At 41.6% G+C, this 24,032-nt stretch overlaps 1 protein-coding gene across 9 annotated transcripts in view; it reads left to right on the top strand.

Moving 5' to 3' along the window:
- Ppp1r9a (protein phosphatase 1 regulatory subunit 9A) overlaps window positions 1–24,032 on the top strand; it is a 298,534-nt gene that overhangs the window by 213,280 nt on the left and 61,222 nt on the right. For all 9 annotated transcript variants that reach the window (XM_057760828.1, XM_057761229.1, XM_057761209.1 and 6 more), the window contains one exon: window positions 14,400–14,555. In XM_057760828.1, the coding sequence (XP_057616811.1) occupies window positions 14,400–14,555 (156 nt within the window). The remainder of the gene's footprint in view (window positions 1–14,399; window positions 14,556–24,032) is intronic.

Here is a 24,032-nt window from a genome sequence, read left to right as displayed (position 1 = left end):
GCTGTCTTCCCTCCATCTCTAGCCTTTCCAGGACTTTTATAATGAAAGGACGTTAGCCCTCTGAGGAGCTGTTGGCTGTAGTTGATGGCTTCTGGCAAAGAGGATTCCCCTGCCCCTCAAGTGTGTTCCCCGATAGGTCACCCATTTCTCAGTGGCAGCAGTAATTGACCAGTGAGTTACTGTTTTAAAAAGGAGAAGACATGTAGTTTGGAGGGGACATGTGGGCACTGCTTCTGGAGAGGTTGGAGGGAGACTGTAGGGGTGCATACGATCTTATAGTATACACATATATGGACTTCTCAAAGAATACATTTAACATATAACTTAGTTTTAAAATGAAAAGAATGGAGAGTAGAGTTACTTGTGGTGGACAATATGAGAGCAAAAAAGAACTGCCTAGGTAGCAGGAAGAGAATCAGTGTCATGCGGAACGAGACTGGAGAGGGATGCAGTGACGGGCTGGAAGCACGGACATACTCACGCTTGCTGCACTGGGACTGGGCACCGCCAGTCCCTGTCACGTGTGAACATGGCTTTTTACTTGCGTGCTTACAGTAGAGACACAGCAGTCAGAATAACCTGAATAATGTCAAGATCTGTACCACATGAGTGCCCTTCTTCTACTTACAAATGTGTTAACTTAGAAATCATCTTTGGTCATACAAGTGAATTTTCACAAGCAATAAAGAGTAGATGCCCACCAGGGCATTATAAACATTATATATGTGTGGGCCTCTACCTGGCAGCTCTTTGCCTGCCTCTGCAAGTGCTCCAGGCCTTGAAAATTGATGTCGAAGCTACAACTCTGAGTTCTGGAGTCCCTAATTCAAAAGGGCTTTAAATGGCTATTTTACACAGATAAGACTGACATAAAAGAGGAATACATAGATCTTAGATGTATAATTTAATACTCTTATTATGGCACCATTTTGAAATCAACTTCAATGAGGAACAATTTGAGTATGATAAAATACACCAGTTTTAAGGTATTTAAGCTATCAGTTTGATAAGAAAGCATTATCTCCCCACCACATTGTAGGACATTTTTCTTGCCGCAAACGGTTACCTTGCAGTTACTCTCAACCAGAAGCACCATCCAGTCTTCTTGCTCATACTAAATCTGGCCAGTACTAGAATATTATTTGAATCAAATAAATCTAAACTGTAAAGTGTTTGTTTATATCTGGCTTCTTTCATCCACCTTACCATCACATTTGTCCTTAATGCATAGTTATTCTAATGATACTATGGTTGGTATTAGTTGGAGTTATTGTGGACAAAATGCCATCCATACTCAAAGTTAAATGGCTAATTGGAGAACTTCATCATTCACCTGGAATACCGTGGGCTACTCTATAGATGGAAATAAATCTACCCTGTGGAAAATCAATGATAGAGCTTATTTCTAAGTAGCAAGGAAGAAAACATCTTATGTGAGAAATTAGCACCAAAGCAGTTTAAATATGTGCTGAATTTCACAAGAACTACAAGCACATCATTTCTTGGGTGTGTTCACTTCAATTAAAGCCTAACGGTTGTTTTTTGAGAAATAAGAATTTACAGTTTCAAAGTATAAACTACAGGGGAAAGAAAACACTATGAGTAACAAGCAGCTGCAGAGGAGGACAGAAAGGAAGGTGGGGAAATGGGTGTGGACATATAAGGAAATAGGAAGAAAAAAGAAATGAAAGAAAGATGAGGTAAATCATTACCAGGTATAGCAAATTCCCCAGAAGTTCTGTCTTCAGACATAAGAATAGTAGTCACACAGCTTTGGTGTCAGAAATGTGATAAAATCTGGAGAGTGTGAGATGATGAGCTAGTTAGTTACAGCCTTGGTCACAAAACCTAATGATGAGAAATAAAACTTAAAATTAAATTAAAATTATGCAAAATCCACTTAAGCAGAATGTCATCAAACCATATCTGACAATATACTTCAGAGTTTACACATCCTGATTGGGGGTAGCCAGGAATGTGTGTAGTTTAACAGTTCAAAATCGACCTCTTTAGAATACCTGACAGTGTGCTAGAAAGCAAGAAGAGAAAAAATAAATTGGCAAAGAAGTAAAACTGGCACCAGTCCCAGATAATGAGACTGTCTAGTTAGAAAACTTGAAAGGCACCTATTTTTAAAATAATGCAAGGTTTTAGGACATTTTCTGAATATGGGCTATTAAAATATAGCATGTATTTCAATGTCTACAAATAAGGAGAAAATTGTAAAATTTAAACATCACATTACTAGATATCAAGAAATAAAGGGGATGGAAGGTCTTCAAAGGGGCAATCAATTTTTATTAAAATATGTTAAATCAAGTGTATATAACACAAAGAAATTTTATCTGTAGATTGTAAGACTCAGAGCTACGTTGAACTCCCATTTCATTCCATACATTCCATTGCAGATGAATTGGCCAATCAAATATGAGAAGTAAAACTAAAGGGGAGAAGACAAGGGAGGGTGTTGATATGTCTCTAGTTTGAAAAAGTGAAGTTTCATAAAGGAAAGGGTTGAAAGGGGGCAATATTATAATTAGGAACCTCACATTTATCGAGTGAACACTTTAAAGGAAGTGTAATGGAAGGTCAGGAACTAAAAGAAAGTATTGAAAATAGTAATTGACTCAGTAGTAAGAGACCACCTGTGGGGCCCTGGCTTGAGCAGACATGCCACAAAAGAAGCCCTGGTGGCATATGATAACCAACACTGTTGCTGGCAGCCAGGAAGTGGAAATTGAAAACCAAAGTGAATACCATCTGAGACCTGTGAAACTGGAAAAAGTTGGATGTTTTAAGTTCAAGGAAGATGAGAAGTAAGGGGAACTCTCGTTCTGTGCACAGAGGAAAATTGGTTGACTCAGCCACTTTGGAAAAACATTGTTACTGTCAAACAAAACTTATCCCAAATTTCTTTCTTTTGTTCAACACGTTAGTAAAATAAAAATGTCAAACACGTAATTCATAATTTATGTAGCACAGTCTTGTAGCAGGAAAATAGAAGACGTCCGATATCTCTGTTAACATGAGCATGCATAAATATACTGTGGCCTATTCATACAGTTTAGCAGTATGTGAGCATCGTATCAGCAACTCGCAACTAGAGCAGTCTGAATTGTCCTACTGGGTACAGAGGCACGGAAAAATACAGTGTGATTCCAACTATTATAAAGATCTGACAAAATAATGATATGTTGCTTAAACAAAAATATAGTAAAACTAAAAGCAAACAATGACAAGAAGGATAATAGTCTAACAAAATTCTGCACTGGGGCTGGTGACTCATGAGGAGTCAAGGACGCTCACCCACAGGCATAGGGTTAGCTCAGTAACTGTGGTAATGTCACTATTCATTGTCCATATATTGTCAACTTGGACTTAAATAAAGAAATCCATCATATTCAATATCTTATATTTAACAATTATGTGCATATAAAATAAATATAACATAGTTCTTAGTATTTGAGTACTTAGAAAAATAGCTTAATACTGTATCTCTTCTATTATTATTATTATTATTATTTGGTTTATTTTAAAGACAGGGCTCACTCTGTAGCCTAGGCTTTCTTGGAACTTAACATGTAGATCAGGCTGGCCTTGAACTAAGGAATGTCTCCCTACTCAACATTGCCAGTGATAGGACCACGTCCAGCAGTATTGGTACTTCTTGAAAAATGCAAATATTCTTTTCCAGCATCAGAGCCACTAATTCAAGGTGTGTGTGTGTAGGTCTAGCTCTGGGGGTGGGATATAGGAAGCTGCTGGATGCTATCAGATCCTGGGTTATACTTCTTAAAGTTTCGAGGAACACTGAAGAACACTGTTTCCACAAAGCATACATATTCCCTCTAGAAGGAGAGAAGAACATGGAGGTTCTTTTGTCATTAGTATGTGTGTACATTATATATAAAAATTGCATTGATTGCACTGGGGTGTTTATACTTTGTGCAGCTGTATTTTTTTTTCATTGATAGTCTGCTATAGTTCTTGCAATTGTATAAATCAACTTTAATACAAACATATTTTCTGAGATTCTCTTCATTGTATGTTACAGAATTATTAAAGTAATAGTAGCCTGTACCCCTCTTGTAACCAGCTGTCCACATCTGCAGATTAAAAATTCAAGAAACTCTTCCCACAGTTTTCCTGGCTTCAGAATAAATATCTCATTGTTTCCTGGGCAGGCAAAGTGAAACTGAAGGAAGACTGCCAGTTTGCAATTGCAGTGTGACATTTGAATTACAGAGGTCGGCTTTGGCCTTTGACTGGTTGCTGCAAGATCTCGGTGGGAAAACAAAAGATCATGGGTTGTGTCTTTGTGTCGTAGATATTTATCAGAAATGTAAAGGCAAGTAGCATTCATCATGAAGAAGATTGCATCATGGATCACATATTTTTGTGTCATGAGAAGCGTGCTATTTCACTGTGAAAGCTGTATATAAACATCGTACAGAATTGAAGCTGTTTTCCAGGCAGCTGGTAAAGAGTCCCACGTCCATAGTGTAAGAGCCTTTACCATGAGGATTTCCAGGATGGAAGTGTGAGCTGCAGGTTTCTGCTCTTACTTTGCTGCTTCCAGGTTGATTTTGTTGTCTGTGCTCTGTTGCAGAAGAAACTGTGACAAGGCAAGGGTTGTTCAAGAAGGGACATCCGTTTACCTGTAGACCAGAGGTATAGGAGGTGGAGACGGTTAAATCCCTGTGGAAGGAGAAGCGCTGGAACTTTCTTACCTGATTACTTGACCTTCTAGAGGCTTTCCCATTAAATTGAACAATACTGTTTCAGTCTTTTAAAAATCAACTGAATTTCTCATTTTTTTTCTCTTTTTCTTTTTCTTTTCCTTTTTCTTTATTTCTTTTTGTTTTAAATCTAAGAATCAGCAAATAATTTGCTGAGCTCTCTCACATTTTTGTGGCAATTCTATGGCTGCCCTTTGTATTGTCTCTTTAATTGTTGGCCAGGACTGTGCAAGAAAGATAGCCTTTCCCTCTGTATAAAAGATTCACATCAGTGTATCCAGAGCTAATATCCTTCTGTACCTACCTGTACGGGAGTCATGTGGTCATCTTCTTTTTGCCTTTAGGAAGTAAAGAGCTGAACGACTAGAATAAATTGTTGGTTGCTTCAACTATTATAGACAAACATGCTGGCTTAGAGGAAGGTTCTGACCCTGAGGTGACAATATTTTAAAAAAAACATACACCTATATAAACAGGGGGGAAATTTCAATCATTGTGGTTTGACTCTTAGGGAATCTTGAGACTCCTGTCCACAGGGCAGATGATAAGTCAAAGAGTAAGAAAAAGTAGCGTCATTGGGTTGCCCACCGACCCTGTTTCTCCTGCAGTCTGTTAGGTCTGCCTTGCAATTTTAGATTCATCTTCAAACCAGACATCTTCATATGGATATTAATTGTTAGAAAGGAATGTTGGGCCTGGCATGGTGGCGCACACACCTTTAATCCCAGCAAGTGGGAGCAGAGGCAGGCAGATCTTTGTGAGTTCAAGTCCAGTCCAATATACAAAGCAAGTTCCAGGACAGCTGAGGCTACACAGAGAAACCCTGTCTTGATTACACACACACACACACACACACATACACACAGCTGGGTTTGGAATGTTAGGCCTGTCAGGGAGATTTCTCTTAAGGCAGATTCCAATGGAAACTCAGAGGTAGATCTTTGGATTCCAACTGCCAGTAGAGAAGGAAAAGCTCTTGACCTCATCACCCTTGTCAGCAACCCACTCCTCACATCAGAATGAGACTATGAGAGCCGTCACCACAACAGTGCAGTAGCGGGTTCCCCAGATAGGAATTCATTCCAGTTCCTGTGTGGAGTCAGCGTTAGGGCTGCTGAGTCAGAGACCTAGCTGAGTAGGTGATGATGCCAGCAGGTACGGACTACCTTTGAAAGTGTGCTGGGTGGTCTGTGAATCACAGTGTTAGCATGAATCCACACTAAGCACCAAGAATGCCTTGTGAAGGACATGGATTGCTTTCTGCCTCCATAATCCTGTTAGCTCCTCTCCTCTGTCTTGGCTTCCGCTGCTCTAAGATGACTACTCCTGACAGTCTACATGGACTGTTTACTGGGGAGTTTGGAGGAGAGGGATATTTAAACGTCCTAGTTCTGTGGATGCTGGCTCAAAACTCACTGTCTCACCTGGCTCCATGGTGATAGGAGGCACTTGAAGGAGATGCTGTTTTGCATGTTTAGGTCTTATAGCCTTCAGGTGGCTGAAGAGATTCCTTCCAAAATGCTGCTACCCTTGCTTACTTGGAGAATTCCTGAGGGAGAACTCGGGATTTAATGCACTCTGTGGGCAGTTATGCCCACATGCAGTTGTTCAATTAGATGGTATCACTGGTGCCTATTTGGTCCTGGGGGGCTTTCCTGTCAGCTGCTTCCAGCCTGCTGCGGTTATTGTGGACAGGAAGGGTCTCTGGCCTCTAGACTGCATGTATTGAAGCCCTGTCTATCCATTTACTGGTGCTCCCTGATCTACCTGGATTTTTGACTTTGGACAAATAAGAATGGCAGTGCAACAGGTTTCTAAGGTAATACTGAAGGTTTGCAGATTTGTTTATTGGGGGTCAGTGGGGTATGCATGGTGTCAGTACTGTAGGTTGGGGTGTTCTGTGTCTTGGAATCCTGTTCACAGAAGTCCATGCTGTTAGACTTAGCGGATCCCCTTCTCGTGTCTCCTGGTCAATTTGACCAGTGTGGCAACAGGTGTGTCCTTTCTCATGGCTAGTCTCCCACATGTTACAAACAATAGAGAAGGGGAGAGTGTGAGAGATGGCTTCCTCCTAGAGCCCTCTGCACAGGCCCTGGGAGCAAATTGTTCAATAAAAGTCTACAGCCTTAGAATGAATAGAAATGGTGCCTCTTGTAGGGCAGTGGCAACCTTGCTTGTGGACAGGGCTTCAAATTGGCGTTTCGTAAGGCAGAAGCCCAGTGAACTAGCCTCCACTTGAGAACTCGGTTTGGCAAGCCGTTCCTGAATTTGATCTTGGGTTTGGCGGCCGTCTCTTAATTCTAAAATTAATTGCAAGCTTATAAAGCCGTCACATTTTGTTTCCTTCCTGTTTAATAGGAGAACAGGCAGGCAGGCAATACCCTGATGCCATGGAACTCCCCTGCTGACATGTTCCTGTTTCCTAGATAGTTCCTACATCTCATTAAGAAGCTGATGCTGTTTCTGAACACTCGGCCATGTTAGCAACCCTGCCTTCCTATAACAGTCTGTTCAGGGCAATCTAGACAAATCCATCCTCTAGAATCTGTCTAGCCTTTGCTCATTGCCCATTTCCAAAGCTACATCCCTATTACTTTCCCTGACTTGCTGGCAGCCCCCCTTCTTATGTGTACCCCCTTTCCCCCAATAAATATTTCTGCAATACACTCTGAGCCAGTTCATCTGGATCTTTCTAAGCCCACATCTGTCCCAAGGCCATCAGTAAGGTGTCAGCCAGAGCTGTGGTCATCTAAGTGCTCAGCTGGGAAAGGGTCTGCGTCCAAACTCCCTCGCAGCTGCTGACAGGATGCAGAGCAGCCACCCCATGCTCCTTCATGTGACTGTTGGCAGACCCCTGTTCCTGCTGGCCAGTGGCCAGACATCTCGCTACCTTGTAATGTGGCCTCTTCCTGCTCTCAAGATGGATTCCTGCTTCCCACTACTAAGAACTCAGAGAAAGCTAGAGGACAAAAGAGGCAGAAGCCACACTTCCTGTAACTAACATAGTTACTTCCCTTGTGTTTAGCTTCAGCTGAGTTGCTAGGCTCAGTCCGCACTGGAGAGGAAGGATTCCAGTAGAGCACAGGAAGCAGGGGCTCTGAGAGTCGCTTTACTGTGGAGACACTCTTGCAGGAAATAGTGACCCTGGTTTTGAGTATGCCTTCTATTTCTGGAAGATAAAGACTTTAAAGAAAACATAAAAATCCACTGCTAATTAAGGAGCTAAGAAAATTAACAGAAAATACGTAAGAAAGGAATCCTGAATTTGAGTAGATGGAAGAGATTTTATTTCCAGACCTTTAGTTAAAATTGCTAGAATCATAATTTGTCAACAGTAAAATGAACTGAGCTCTTGAAAGCTGGGGACTCTGGGCTAGATGAATAATGTAGGTATTAATTTTAAATGTTTCTCTGAGGGCTTGAGCCATGGCTCATTAGCTAAGACCTCTTCCTGCTTTAGTAGAGGGTCCAGGTTCAGTTCTCAGCACCCATGTGGGTGGCTCATGGCCACTTATAACTCCAAAGAGAATCTGATACCTTTAGCCTCCAAGGGCCTCGACAGTAATGTGCTCATAACCCCAAACACACACACACTTATCTTAAAATAATAAAAATAGACCTTTAAAATACATTTGTATCTATGGAGACTTGAGTAGTAAGGATGGCATAAAAAGCAAGAACCATTCCCAGAAGCAAAGACTGCGACACGATGAAAATGTAATCACACGCGCCCATCTGCATGTCCCCAGTGCAAGGGCTCTCAGTGTGCCACTGTTCACCAGCTTGTATCTCTGGCCGCAGAGGAGACCATTATCATAGGTGGTACCTTAACTTTGCTCTTCCAGAACTGTTAGCTGGAACAAATATCACTACATAGTTAAAACAAAAAAAAAAAAAAAGGGAAAAAAACTGATGCATTTTGAATGACCGAGTAAATGAGGAGTCGTGAAGACACATCACAGGCCAGTATGGCATGTGTATATTTCCCCAAGTCCTCCTAATAGCCTAAGACATTGAAATCTTTAACCTATTCTCTGCAAGATAGACCACGAGAGATACAAGCTATCTCCAGTCCCAGTGGCATGTTCTTCCTGCACTTCTCTGTGGCTGTCCTAGAGAAATGAGAAGCTACTCACAGGCTCTAAGTGTATTCTTGGCAGTGGTATAACTTTGAACATGTCGTTCTTGTATATCCTCACAACAGTCGCTGAAGAAAGTGTTTCCCAGCTCTGCAGATAACGTCCGGAGTCTTAAGTGGCCCAGTGTTACAAAAGCAGGCCACACAGAAGTCACTGGCCCAACATGGGGAAAGAGTTGCCTTTGTGGGGGATTTTTGTGTTCCGAATTTGCTTTTGCTAAAATCCTAGTGGATGAAGAATTGTGAGCATCAGTGTCTCGTCTGAGGTCTTCTCTGCAGAGAAACTTCTCTCCTATTTCATCGCAGAAGTGAGAATATATATATATATGTATATATATGAATTCAAATCCAGCAAAAAATTCCCACAGACTGCATAATTTGGGCTATTTTTATGATTAACACTGTTTAGTGTTCCAGAATTTACCAGAGTAAACATTGCTACAACAAAAATTACTGCAAATGGTTGAACCTAACAAGAAAAATCCCCAGTAGGGCCATTAAGACCTCAACTGCAGCTGTGCTTAACTGTATTTCATACTGGAAAGCTGAGATTAACAGGAAAATCAGACTCTGCCATGGTGTGCAGATGTGACCACAACTGTCTTAATTTATTCAGCAAACATTTGTTCAGGGCCTACTAGATGCCAAACAGTCACTGGCCACTGGGATTAGAGGGATAAATGGTACCTGGCACGGTTGAGGAAGTTCCAGTTGATGGGAAAAGGCAGATGTGACTGAGAGTGTTCTGAGAGATGAAGGTGCGCACTGGGGCATAGGGAAGAGGAGGGAGTTTTACTGGCCACAGCTACAGGATACTCTGATGTGAGTGCGCATGAGTCTTTGACCATGCTGACAGGTCGGAGGGTGTAATGAGACATGTTAAGACGCAGGACTTTTGAGTTTTGTATTAACGGGGTTATACTGCAGCATGAGGAAGGAACCGGTTTAGGAAAGGAATGGTTTATGTCAGAATACTGGCAAAAGATGCATGTGTGGAGACCCAAGGAATCCTACAAGACAAATGCTTAGTGTCTTCTGGCTGCCAGATCCAGGCTTGGTGAGACTTCATGGAGAGTGTCACCACTGCAGCACTAGTACCAACAACAGCAATGACAATGACCAGCTATTTTCACCATCTATCATGTGCCATACCTTTCTGTAAAACGCTTTTCAGGCACCGCGTAATTTAACAGTGACGCCCTTGTCCTGGCAAGGAACTGTTTTGGTTTTTTTGTTTGCTTTGTTTGTTTTTCGCTTGACACATGAAACAATCAAAATTTTGGTCTAGAAGTTCACTTGCAAAATCTCAAAACCAGCATTTGAACCCATATGTACGTGACCACACAACTATGCTTCACCATCTTGCTAGATCGGGTAGTTTATGTTCCTTCAGTAAGACATAGGCTGATGCCTGCGTCTCTAGTGTGTGCTCCAGGCTCAGTTTGTCTGAATGCTTTTCCTCCTACCAACCAGAAGCTGTGTTTACCCAGAGATGTACCCTGACAGGGCGTTCCTCATTATCATTGTCATTTAATAAAATCTCTATGGCCCGAAGCATTCATGTCTTGAGAAAGTGGGAGAAGCAGTGATGGGGATTATTTGGGGAAGGTTGAGACCAGAGGTCATAAAATTAGGTGTGAGAAGAGCAAGTGAAGACCGGCAACAAAACTAGGGGAACCTGGCACCTTTCTTCCCTTGCAGAAGTCATTTTCATTCTTTCCAACTTTTAGTGATTAGATATTCTGGCTGTGTTTTTTTTAAGAAAGCAAGCATGAAGCAACAGTCAGCAGGTTCCTGAGCCCAGGAGAAGATTTGTCACTGTGCTGGACATGCCTAAGACTTCAGAGGAAAAAAAAAATGTGTTGGATTTTCAGTGATCCCTCTTTTATAATCCCCAGCCATTGCTGCTCCTGCTTCCCTGTCCTCCCAAAGGGAACTCTTTTTTTTTCTTTTGTGCTTGATCAGGATGAGCATACTACAAGAAAAAGCAAAGACCAGAACTTTGGATCCCAGCAGACACATGTACACAACTTCAAAATGAATTCAATGATAATCAGAACTGTGAATGGTAGATCTCAACACGGCAGGCTCGTACCAGGAAACTTTACATTTGAAGAAATGTTAAAGAAGTATATTCTTGATATTTTCTCCCCTGCCAAGTTTTTGTTTCTGTAGATTGGTAATGGCAGCGCATAAAGGGAAGAGTGCTGGTTTCAGGGATCTGTTAGATAATAGTTTCAACTTAACTGATGGCCCTTGGGTAAAATCTCTGAGTCTGTTTATCCAAATTTAGATGTCATCTAGCTGTTGAGTGCATATTGCTGGACAAACATTAAGTTTCTAAAGTAGGATTCTTTACTCCACAACCTTATCATGAGACCATGAAAAAGAAAAAGGAATTATGAACAAGGTAAACAGAACATAGGGAAAGGTGTTCACCGTTTCTCATTACTGAGAACTGCCCTTGCCACATCTAAAGTAGATTACACAGTGAGATGAAGAATGCCAAGAATTCAGTTGTTTTAAAGAGTTTAAATTTGGTCAGTAGGCAGGAAGCTGGCTACCAGGGAGATAGGTGGTGGCAGGAAGCTTTGGTGGAGCTTTTTTGGGTGGAGAGAGGTGGTCTTGTAAGACATTGTTCGTCTTTCTCTGCAAAGAGCAGGTTTGGCCTTTCCTCGAGTTTTACAACATGATGCTAATCTTTTGTTCTATAGAATTTATTTTTTTGCAGGGTAACCATAAAAATCATTAAGATTTTCAATAAAGATAAAGGAATCAGGAGAGTGTATTATTCTTTGTCTGCTAAACATAGCTTTCTCCATCCAGATGTTTGTGGTGTTCTGTAGCATTCAAAGCTCCCGACAGTAGGAACTGCACATGGTTGGTGAGAGAGAATTCCACAGTTTTAGAAGCCATACACTCTCCATGGCTTAAAAGAAATAAGACTCAGGGCAATAAAGGGGACTCAAGACACGGAAAGACATACTTTGGCTTCGGGACGCGCGTAAGCCTGGTGGGAAGGAGAGAGCAGTAGAAACTGGAAGGTGGAAAGAGTTACAATTCCAGGAGAGCTGGGAGTGATGTGGATTTATGGAAGAAAGGAACCTGGGGAAATCAAAAATAAAAGAAACTAGAATTCTGGGGCTGGAGAGATGGCTCAGTGCTTAAGAGCTCTGACAGCTCCTCCAAAGAACCTGGGTTCAATTCGCAGCACGTTCATGGCAGCTCACAGCTGTCTGTGACACCACTTACAGCAGGCCCGAAACCCATGCACATAAGCATAAAGATTTTAAAAAGCGTACAAAATAAGCATGTAGAAATCTTAACAACATATTTTTGCAGAGATAATTATGATGAGGGATGTCATAGACAAGGCCAGAATTATTCTCAGAAGTAAGAATTGCTTACACTTTTGATTCTGATAAAGAGTGTCTTAGTAGCTACCTAAAACATCATTGTGTTCCATTGGGTAGTGTCAAAGATACTTGGAATAGTACTTAAAGTTGACCCAAGAATGTTTTGTGCCATTATAACATGACACTGTAATCTACAAGGTTCGTGCTCAAAATACATGAAATTGAATTAAATAGAAAAGAATCTCAAAAGAAAATGCATAATAATTTAAGCTTATGATTTTGCATTGGCCATTTATATAGTTGTCCTCATGTGTCCTGGGCGGTGGGCACAGGTTAGACCTGCCTTTTGAGACTAGTGTCTAAAGAATCCTAGATGTATAGGCACTAAACTTCTAGCATGTTCAAAGGAATGAGTCACTCATACTAACCTCTTTTCCTTCCAGTTAAAATGTCTTTAATTTACTTGAATGAGAAAGGAAGGGAGGGGACCCAACTTTCCTGTGGCTGGTTTTAAAACTGCTGTTTTACATGAAAAATTTTAACCTTATTTCTTTAGACAAATGCCATGAGGTTGTGGTCTCCTTGTTAATAGTCCGTGTGTGAGGAAGAAGGGTCCAGCAGGTACTGAGGCAGTTTGTCCAGGTCAGTGACTCACAGGTGTCTTAGTAGACATTGTCCACTTCTCGGATCCATGGCTAAAGAAATGCTGAGGCACTAGAAAAGAAATCAGAGCACAGCCATGATGTTTAGAGAGAAAGAAATTTGTACTGCTGACAAAGTGCAATTATTTTGTTTGGAAAAGAGATGTCTGAAGGCAATTGAATGCTGGCCTTCCTGACTAGGAAGGATCACTTGGAGGTGAATGACCAGATTTCCTTCATTGCCAAGCACAGGTAAAAACCCATCTCCCACAGTGGCAGGGCGAGCACAGCATACAGGCAGAGCAATGCACAGAGGAGCTGAGGCTGCTTAATCAAAGGAATCCATCACCCCATTGTGTATGAAGACTTGCTTAAAGGCAATGGGAATTCATATCTGCACTTTGTGTGTTGAAAAAGCTACTTCCTGAAGGAGCAGGGATGAATTAAATGAATTTGGTCGTTTTAACCCATGGAATCTGTGATTTATCCTTAAATTACCTAAGGTAAAGATGTCAGGCAATTATTTTGAATTATAGCCTCATACCCTGGTGCTGCCAAGTGGAGTTACTTTCCAATAATGTTGAGGAAGTCAGTGACAGAGACATACATTTATTTCATAGGTCATGAACTCAAATAGCTACAGGGTTCTCCTGGCCTTTGAGAGGAGCAAGCTAAGAGCAGCACAGTAGTTAATGAAGTTGTGAGCTAGAGTGTGAATGCCCCCCACCACAGCAGAGATGGTCTTAGAATGGCTCTCCAAGAAAAAGCTAGAAATTTAAAAACTTAGGTGACTGACTAAGATGTGACAAGATGGTTTCATTGGAGTCCTCTGCAGGTGTAACGTGGCCCTTGTATAGTTAGAAGGCCTGGGTTTGTCCTTCACCAGCTCATGCCTCTGTCATTAGCAAACAGAACACGAGTGGTCAGACTCTGGAGTAATGGAAGTTTATTTCCTAAGGTTGCCGACTCTGTAAATCTTTGACCTCTGAACCCTTCCTCCTTGCTCCTGATAGTGGATGGCTTAGGAAGTAGGAATTTAAAGGCATTCCTTGTTTCCGAGGCTGTTGAGGTAAAAGTGTGTGGCACCAAGCCTGATGACCTGAGTTCAATCCCTGGAACGCCCATAATGGAAGAAGAGAACGTTCTCCCATAGAATGCTCTCAGACTCTGCATATGTGCTGTAGCATGTATGTGCCCTCACATGTATACACACACATAAACAGATGTAATAAAGAAATTATCTCCTTAGCAATGTGATTGTATTTAGTAAAACTGTCAGATACTTCGAGTGAGAAGCAGCTCTCACTGCTGACACTGTCCACTGTTCAACGCACATGTCTCTGTGGTAGTTTGGATCTCTGCACTAACATTTGTGTATAACTTTGGGTGCATGAGGCATGCTTGATTTAAACATTAACACTCTTACCATTTGGTGACATGCTTTTCTCTTACAAAAATAATTGTTTTAATAACAACTCTGTGTAGGATAAGGAGAGCTGTATTTCCGAAATCCTCTGCCTTTCAGACTGGAGAATATGCTACTGATGAAGAAGAGGAGGAGGTCGGGTCCACTCTTCCTGGCGGTGACATGGCCATTGAAGTCTTTGAGCTCCCTGAGAATGAGGACATGTTCTCCCCATCAGACCTGGACACGAACAAGCTCAGTCACAAGTTCAAAGAGGTGAGCTCTGGTCTGCACAGCATTTGCTTGTGCCTGCTCCTTGCATTGTTAAATGTGTTTTTATTTGTGGAATGAACCAAGAATCATCTGTTTCCTGACTAAAGTTTGTCAAGAACATTGTCTGAGTCTTAAATATGAAAGTACAGCAGATTGCATTCTACTATCACCAATTTTGATGTTTGTCACTTGTCGCAGTAGTAGTTTGTAACTTTGGGCGTCATTTCAAGACACATCCAGGTTACAATGTATATTTTTTACTTTTACAGATGCGTTGGTGCGTGGCCATACTCTCTTTCTTCTAGTGCAATTATTTCTCTAGAAAGCTGTTTTTCTTTGTTTTCCTGAAGTAGACAGATTTCTAATAAGAACAACATGCCCAAAGGGTTCCATTGAAGAGTTCAGTGAGCAGACTTTGAACAGTTAATATAACCACCAAGGAATGGTGACAGCAGGAAGCCATCACCCTCCTCTACCCTAAAGAGTCCATTCGATACCCGCAGCTTTGCAAGATGCAGCCCTGCCGAAAATTGTGTCTAGGTTAAGGGTGATGGATTGCCTATCCCTCCCACTGTCTTCCTCCTGCTGCATCTTCAGCCACGCCCAAGCAAGGGAGTCTGCTAGGCTAGTCTTGGGACTGAAGAGCTTGGTCTTCTGTCCAAGAAAGGCCCGGATTGACCCTTAGTGTGCAGATAGAGAGCCAGATAGATTTTTCTCCCCCAAGTCTGGTGTTGAGGGATTCTCTTAATTACTTTAAAAATATCCATTTTGTTGCTTTGGCAAAGCCACAAGCTTTGACTACCTTATCCAGTCTTACTTTAGACCAGCTATTTTTTCCAAATTGATTCTATGATCATGATTCTTCGGCAGATTGTGCCCTCTGTGCTTGCACAGTTCTTGCCAGTTAGCGGTTAAATACTCACTAATTGGCATCAGGCATGTACTGAGAATTCAGTGTATAGTGCGCCTGACTTGATTTCTTCACGTAACTGACACCATGGTCAGCACATTTATTAAGGGTTGTTTCCTCTCCTCAGAAGGCTTTACCATTTTCTTCAGACGTTAGCACGAGTGACTAGTAAAGAAGGTCCATCTTAAGTTTCCTTCTATTTAATTTTTCTAACAATTTCATGCATGTACACTATGTACCTTGATCCTAGCCACCCAGTTCACCCCTCCTGTTACCCTCAGACCCCACCCAGGACTATCACCCCGTCCTACCTGCATGTCGTTTCCTTTGGGGCCTGAGGAAACACAGATTCCAGTTAGTGCTGCCTGCTGGAGTGTTGACCGACCTGGTCATAAGATCATAACCATAACTGCAGTGGGCTCAGGAGTGCAATGGCCGTGTCATCTGCAGGTGACAGCATTTTACAACATTCCTCTTGCTCTTGTGTTCTTTTTACCCCTTATTCCTCGGTGTTCCCTGAGGCCTGGGGGGAGGGGGGAATTGAGAGGCCTCGTTTGGGGCTGAGCATTCACTGGTACTGGGAAGTCGCACCTATGGCCATTGACGTTAGCCCTGTGTCTACCGCTGATCTGTACATCTCCAGGCCAGCTTTTCTCTTTAAAGTTACTTTAGTCTCATCTCATTCAAGGAAACGGGTCACTTTATTAATTCACTCTTATTTTATTGTAGTCAAATTAGTAAGTTGATCTGTGGGAAAATGACATCTTTCTTATCCTAATACTCTTTTAATTCAAGTTTATAACAATATGTGCTTAGAGTGTTTTCTCCAAACCCTCAGAATTGTGCACACCCTTTACTGTTGCCTGGCTCCCCAGCTGTAGGCAATGGAAGAAATGACTGACATAACTAAAAACTGTTACAGAGACTATGCTAGCCTCAGTGTGAGGGAGAGACTTTCTGTGTCAAACATGACCTACCTGGAGTGGCTTAACTATTTCTGAAGATAGGAAGTTCTGATCCTGAAATTCTGTCATACTGAGTTTTGTGCATTTTGTGGAAAAAGTTTTTCATGCATTTGAAATTTCTTGTGAATTTTTTTCTGTGATAATTTCATGTGTTCATGTGTCTCTTTCCCCACCCGTCACTCCTGATTTTCCATAGACTCTTCCTGTCTCCCTTATTCCTTACAGTAATCTTCTCTATACTCTGATTTTGCTTTGTCTTGTGTCCCATGGGATTTAACGAGGGCCCCGTGACTCTGGTTTAGAGCTAATATCGGAACCTGGTGCACTCACCAGTGTGCACACAGCTGGAGGCTCTGGCTCCCTCTCTCCCAGAACCTGGTGCTCCAGGAAATGAGCATAGGCAGTCGGGTTGGTCAGCCCCTCTCCTTCATAGCTGACTCTTGTGGTATGTCTTACTCTCTTGGCTTTTTGGGGGCCACCACCTAGATCTCAAGTAAATCACACATGGAGGCTTACTCTCAGTCACACCCCACAGCTGAGTCCACTGATCTGCCAGTTTCTGGAAGGTCTTCATGTTAAAGCCAGCAACTGCCCTTTATCCATCCTTATAATCCTGTCACTTCTAGTTTTATGTATTTTAACTTTCTTATTAGCTGCGCTTCTAGTCAGGATTGTTACAGCACCCTATTTATTTACTTTGCCCCAGTTCTGTTTTGGTTAATAGTAAAACTCATCACCGGGTTTCTTTCGCCCGACATTGCCTTCACAGCATCTGAGTTTGTTTATTTTTATTTATTCTGTATACTTTATTCCAGTGTGTTTCCTGTCAGCAGCCTAGTTCCATAATAATGTTAAATAATGTTAAATACATTATTATGGGAGTCTTCATCAGTGAATACCGTCCGTTTATGTTTTCTTTAAACGCCTGTTAGAAATTTTGCCCTCTTGGCTTGATAGTTGTATTTTCCTTTTTCTTTTTTCCTACCTGTCATCATAAATATCAAATTTTTATCTGTTGCCTGAATGTTATTTTTTTATTTTACTTTTTCAGTAGAGTCAATTTTAAGTATAATATAGAAAGTAGATCAGTATCAGTAATCATTAGCAAAATGATAACTCTAGCATATTACCTGTGAACTCGTCTGTGCCACCTGTCTTGTGTTTCAGGAATCTTAGCTGGGGATGCTGACAAGTCTGCTTGTTACAGTGGGGTTGTCTCCAGCTCCCTCGGCCCTTACTATGATGAGACACTTTTGCAGGGTTCATTTACTCCTGTTTCTGTGACTCCCTTCCTACCGTCAGCACCAGAGGTTCCTGTCACGTGGCCCAGAAGTTAAATTAGCAGTCAGGAGGTCACAGCTTCAGGGTGCGCGGAGCCTGCTAGCCTGATTTTCCCCCAGGTGTGCACTTAGCAGGGTTGTGTGGGAAAGGTGAGGACCAATTACAGACTGGCTCCTTCCTGGTAGCTGGCATTCCTCCACTGCAGGTCTTGACCTTTGCAACATCAGAACCCCCATGTGTTCTGTTTTTAAGAATTCATTCACAACCAACCTACCTACCTACCTCTACCTTCCTTCCTTCCTTCCTTCCTTCCTTCCTTCCTTCCTTCCTTCCTTCCTTCCTTCCTTCCTTCCTTCCTTCCTTCCTCCCTCCCTCCCTCCCTCCCTCCCTCCCTCTGTTCCTCCCTCCCTTCCTTCCTTTTATTTTTTTTTAGATTAATGAATGGTAGCCTGAAGCACATAGATCCAAATTGCTTTCAGGAGAGGAAGGTCAGAGCTTTGTTAGTTTGCTATGCAAACCCAACAGAAAGTTCCCCCACCTAATTCAGCCATGCTCGCCGTGATGTATTTATTAATACTATCATCTGCTTTCCCGGGGCGTGTTTATTTGTTCGTGTGCCAGCGCCTGACCGCTTGTGCTTAGTTGGTTGTCATACTTTGTCGTTGCAATGGGCAGGCAGTTAGACCCGACCCTCAGAACTGCGCCTTTTGCCGGTTCCCACTTGGTTAGCATTCTCGTCACTTTGGAAATAGTCTGTGATCTCCACTCTCTCTATTTTATTTTCATTTTGACTTGCATAACTGCAACAATGGTTTTGAATCTGTAACTTTATTAATCATTTTATTGAACTGTGATCAGATACTGTTTTTTTAACCAATTTTTTGAAAAATGATGCTTTTATTGTAGATTAATATGGGTGTTTGTGACTAAATTGATGTTTTAAGTGTTCTGAATCCTTATTCATTTTTCTCAAACCTTGTAATTTATATGATTTATAGTTGATTACACCTCCATATTATTTTTGTCTATTTCGATGTTATATTAGAAGCACATGAAATTTAGCAATGATTTCCTTTTTCTTTTAGGTTATACTTTGATGTTAATATTTGACAACTTTTGTTGTAGTACCAAGTGTTTACCTACATCTAAGAAAGCCAGTTGAAACATTTTCTTTTATTGAAATGTAAAAAATATACAATGTTAGACTCTGTATCTAAGATTATTACTAAGATAATTTTTTCAGTTTGAACTTACTATAATAGTTACTCAAGGTGTTTATTACTATGCTTAAATAATTTTATGCTTTATGTTTCTTTTATATTTGTTGGCTGTTAATATATGTTATCTTTAAGGCTTTAAAATATATTCTCTTTTCATCATTTTAAAAATTAAGAGCAAAAACACCATTTGGATTCAGTGTATGAAGATATTTGATAAAATCTTGAATTTTAAGAAATTTGTTACACTTTTAAAAGATTTAAAGTAGCTTTATAATATATTTGTAAATAATTATGCTCTTCCTTTTTCCTTTAAAAGTATTATTTTCTAATTCTTTGTTTTTTAAAATTTTTAATATCTCAGAGAGTGTCTCTGAGTAATTTATTAGGTGTTTGTATTTGTGAGCTTTTCATACCAAAAATTATGTCCTAATTATTGTAACACCATGATAATTGGCTAGGCTTGACATTTTCTTCATCAATTTTTTAACTGAAAATGTTGTATGGTCAGCTTCCTTGCTTTAAGCACATTTTGAACAAAAGGTCTAATATGAGCCCGGATTTCGGTGCTTCTCTTCTCTTCAGCCTGGGTTTAGTTTTTGCCACAATTTCTTAGAAGCAGGCATCGTAGCACTATTTCTTTTCTAATATCCCTTACCTGAGTACTGGGTGAGGGCAGCCAGCACTGTGCTGCTAGGCTCCAGCCAGACTCCCTCTTCTAATGGGAAAGCTTTGACTTAGATTTACACTGTTCTGTTCATGCTCAAGTCCACTAGAAGTCTCTGTTTTGGTGCGTTACATTTTGTTTGATTTTCTGAAAATAGTCATCAGAATGTCTTAGTTTTCGGGGGTTTCATTTACCTCCTTCCACACGTCTGAGTCCAGAGTCCTGTCGTCTGCTTTGTGTCATTAGATTTGGCTTTAACTGCGACTCCCTTGGGGCTCCACCCCTGGCTGTGTGATCTGCTTTCATAAAGTAGTCAGCTTCTTCCATGTTTTTCTTTTACGTATTACTCTTTACTCTCTCTTCTCCTGGTGTCTCCAGGAATAATTTTAAGATACCTTTTTCCATGGACACATGGACATTAATTGTCCTTCCCTCACTTTGAAGTCTCAAAGTGAGATCCATAATTTCATCAGGTGAATAGTGGATAACCGCAGACACGAAGCTTGCTGTTTCATTCCAAGGCAAGTGAAGAAAAACCAGACCATACTGGTCATCCTAAAAGGTGTGGCTCGCTTGTGTCTACTGGTGTGCAACAAGTCAGTAACTCCTGCCTTCTCTCTGCTCAGACAGCTGCCCTGAGGCTGCATTCTCCAGCAGGAAAGTAGACTGGTTCTCCAGTAGCCAGGCCAGTAGTGGAGAGTGTCCTGACATCACCTCACTTCCTGGTGCCTTGTTTTCACTATTAGTTTAAGTTGAGATAAGATTTTTCTTTCCTAATTTTGAGTTTTGTTTGTTTAGATTTATTTTGCTTGTGTGTGAGTGTGTGTATGTGGTATGTACACACATGTATACACAGACGCACATGTTCACAAGGAAGCCAGAGGATATCCATTGTCCTGCTATCTCACTCTCCCTGCTGTTCCCTTGAGGCAGGGTCTCTCACTAAATCTGGAGGTAGACTAGCAAGCAAAACACTTCCAAGGAGCTCTCCAGCAACTAAATAGATTTAATTCCTGTTCCTGCATACTATATAGTCAGGGAACAGTTGTTTTGTTTTGTTTTTTTAGTTTCTGCCATTTGGGCTGAGAGTTTTTTTTTCAGACTGACTTCCCAGGTGGGAAGCAGAGAGGCTGCTTCAGAGTGGGTGCTTTTTCTACGGGACTCGGGCTCGCCCACGGCACTGCTCGAGAGCCAAGTTTGCCCGCACCAGTGAGAATGACTCTGCCCTTCCTCTTTAGGGAAAGCCAGTCTGAAGGGTGGAGTGTTTGATTTTAAGTCTGTGAAAAAAATAAACTAGAAAGTTATAAATACCCTGGAGAATAAATAAAACCATCTTTATGGAAGTTTCATTAGCAAGTGGGGAGCTGTGATTGTTACCTCCTCAGTAGTAAACAGATGTTTGTTTTTAAAGGATCTGTAACAACTGGCTGTCCGAAGTAACCAACATGGTCCTCATTAGTACCCACATTCTGAGAACCAACCCAGAGTGGCCGTGTTAGAGAGCTGCCCCGTGCTTTGGTCCCTGCCCTTGCACAGGACCTTCAAATCAGGTCGAGTTTGGCTCAGCTAGCAATTCCAGCTTGTTTTGCATATGTAGTTTCCTGAAAATAAAGTCCACTTTTGTTGATAGAGAGACACCATGAAGCCTTGAGCAAAAATGGCAAAGATTTGCCACCACTTCATTTTAATAGCATCATATTTCAGGAGAAACACCCCAGCTCCTTCTATGGAGCCCACTTCACTGTGGACAGTACAGACCTCAGTCCAGTGCAAAAAAGGAGAGCTAAGAATCCGTGCAGTGCTGAAGCTATCTCACAGAGCTCTGCGCAGATGCCAGGCATTGCCACCCCTGTGCAGCGAGAGCAGAGAATATGGGCTTATCTGAGTAGAAAAAGTTCTAGAAACCTTCAAAGATAGTGTTCTTCACTTCCAAAAGTATCATCCATGCCTGCATCGGCTAAGTAGAGTGCAGCAGTTGAAGCTGATTTGCTTTCTGCCTTCAGCTGCCCATCTCTGGTGCTCATATGTGGACATTTTGATTCGATTACAGATGTACACACTCCACTTTCATCTTATTGAAAGCAATAAACAGCCCCCCACACAGCAGTACGCCTATGGAATGTGAAGTGAGGCTTCCTGCTTCGTATAGAATTGTACATTTATGTCAGCTGAGATCCCAGGGTGGACGCTGGCCGTGTCCATGCTACAGCTGACAAGAAGATGACAGAACTTGGTCTCACAAGTTGACATGAGCCCACAATGTTCTGGAGAAGCATGGAGAGGAAGAGAACACCTTCTACAGTCGCACTGCGTTGCCTAGTTCCCTCATCGCTTGGCACAGTTCATTGGTCTTTCCTATGAAACAGGCGTCTCCAGCCAGTCTTGGCTATTTTGGATACAAAAGATAAAGACCAAGACTCTCTGGCCTAGTTATAGGAGGAAAATGTTAATGGAGACAACCAGGAGCAAGATCTTTGAATGCCTGCAGCATCAGCTGCAGAAAGTGGGCTCTGGAAGTCACACACAGATACCTCAAAGGGAGATTGCCGTGTTCTTGTGGCCTCCATGACTATGTAGCGGGTGTACGGTTTCACTAACTTAATATTAGTTTAATAATGAACATATTCTAAGTTTCTTTTCTTTTTTATGTTTATTCTCTGTACATATTGGGGTGCTCACTCATGCACCTTATGGAGGCCAGATTCTCTGTATGTTTTGGGATGTGCACTCATGAATGATATGGAGGTCAGGTCAACAATGGATGCCTTTCTCTGTGACTGTCCTCCTCATTGTTTGGCTGGCCAGAAAGCCCCGGATCCTCTTGTTTCCCCAGCAAGAGTCATTGGCACATGTACATAGAGCTCTTGGTCTTGTGCATAGCTGCTGCGGGCCCTCCCTCAGGTCCTCCTTGCATAGCACCTCAGCACTGAGCCACCTGCTCAGCTCCCCAGATGCTAGTAGCATTATCAGTGTATATTCCTTGTCAGGATCCACAGAGACTGCCCAGTCAGAGTCATGATTCCCATCTAGGGCAGCGACGATCATGTGCACCTTGAGATTTTTTTTTTTTTAAATTTATTTATTATGTATACAATATTCTGTCTGTGTGTATGTCTGCAGGCCAGAAGAGGGCACCAGACCCCAATTACAGATGGTTGTGAGCCACCATGTGGTTGCTGGGAATTGAACTCAGGACCTTTGGAAGAGCAAGCAATGCTCTTAACCTCTGAGCCATCTCTCCAGCCCTTTTTTTTTTTTTTTTTTTTTTTTTTTGGTTTTTTCGAGACAGGGTTTCTCTGTTGTTTTGGAGCCTGTCCTGGAACTAGCTCTTGTAGACCAGGCTGGTCTCGAACTCACAGAGATCCGCCTGCCTCATAAGTATTGAATGAGAAATGCTTGCATTGAGGAAACAAGCGAGGCAAGCTGCTGGGCAGAAGCAGAGAAGTCAGGCTTGTGGTTGTTGTCTTGCACCCTGTACTCCCGGGGAAGCTGCAAGATGCAGAGTGACGTTGCTCAGCGTCTTTCTCATCTGATTTGAATAGGACCTGACCACCTCCTCCCAGAACCATTTGCAGTATATAGGGGGCTGAAGAAAAGCAAGCAGGTTTCTACTAATGTTAAAAAACATCCTATATTAGCACAACTGTGACTTTGGCGATTATTAGCTATCTTATTTAAAGTCTTTTTGTACAGTGTTCTACTGTGTAAATTGTAAAGGTTCAACTTGTATATTTCTGTTTCTTTCCTACTAATAGTGATGGATATATAAAAATTCCTTCAAAGGTGCATTGCTCCCAGGATGAAAATAGCTGCATATCTGTAACTTCAGGCCTGTATCAACTAGGAAACCTTACAGTAGAGTTATTGTTTATCTTTTGAATGATGTCCAGATTTACACGTTTCATTCTGGATCTGAAGAATTTACTAGTTTTCCTAACACTAAGCTCTCATTGGTTGTGGCCACCTCATTGCTAATCGGCTCCTCCCTCTTCTCTTACCTGTTTGGTGAGAAGAACTTCAAGCTAACTAGAGACCTTGTAAACAGAAACTGTACTTTTGTTTCCCGGCTGCTCGTACCTGAATAAAAACTCAGACACTTTTTTAATTACAACACTGTTTGGCCAACGACTCAGGCGTATTTCTAGCTAGCTGTTTCGTGTTGAATTAACACATTTCTACTAGTCTATGGGCGTGGCAGTACAACATTTTCTACATGTCATGTTTCCTCGGCAGCTTGGCTGGCATCTGCTTAACTCCGCCTTCTTTTTCTCTGTTTCTCTGCTTGGATTTTCCACCTGGCTTTACTCTGCTAAGCCATTGGCTGAAACAACTTTATTCATTATCCAATAAATGCAACACATATACAGATGGGCATCCACATCAGAAACCAGTGTGGGCTACTTCATATTTCTCCTTAGATTCATCCACAGTTTGAGGTAC

This window comes from Chionomys nivalis, chromosome 1, assembly GCF_950005125.1.
Source record: "Chionomys nivalis chromosome 1, mChiNiv1.1, whole genome shotgun sequence".
In the NCBI taxonomy this organism is placed as follows: Eukaryota; Metazoa; Chordata; class Mammalia; order Rodentia; family Cricetidae; genus Chionomys; species Chionomys nivalis.
This window is presented reverse-complemented; position numbering and strand designations above follow the sequence as displayed.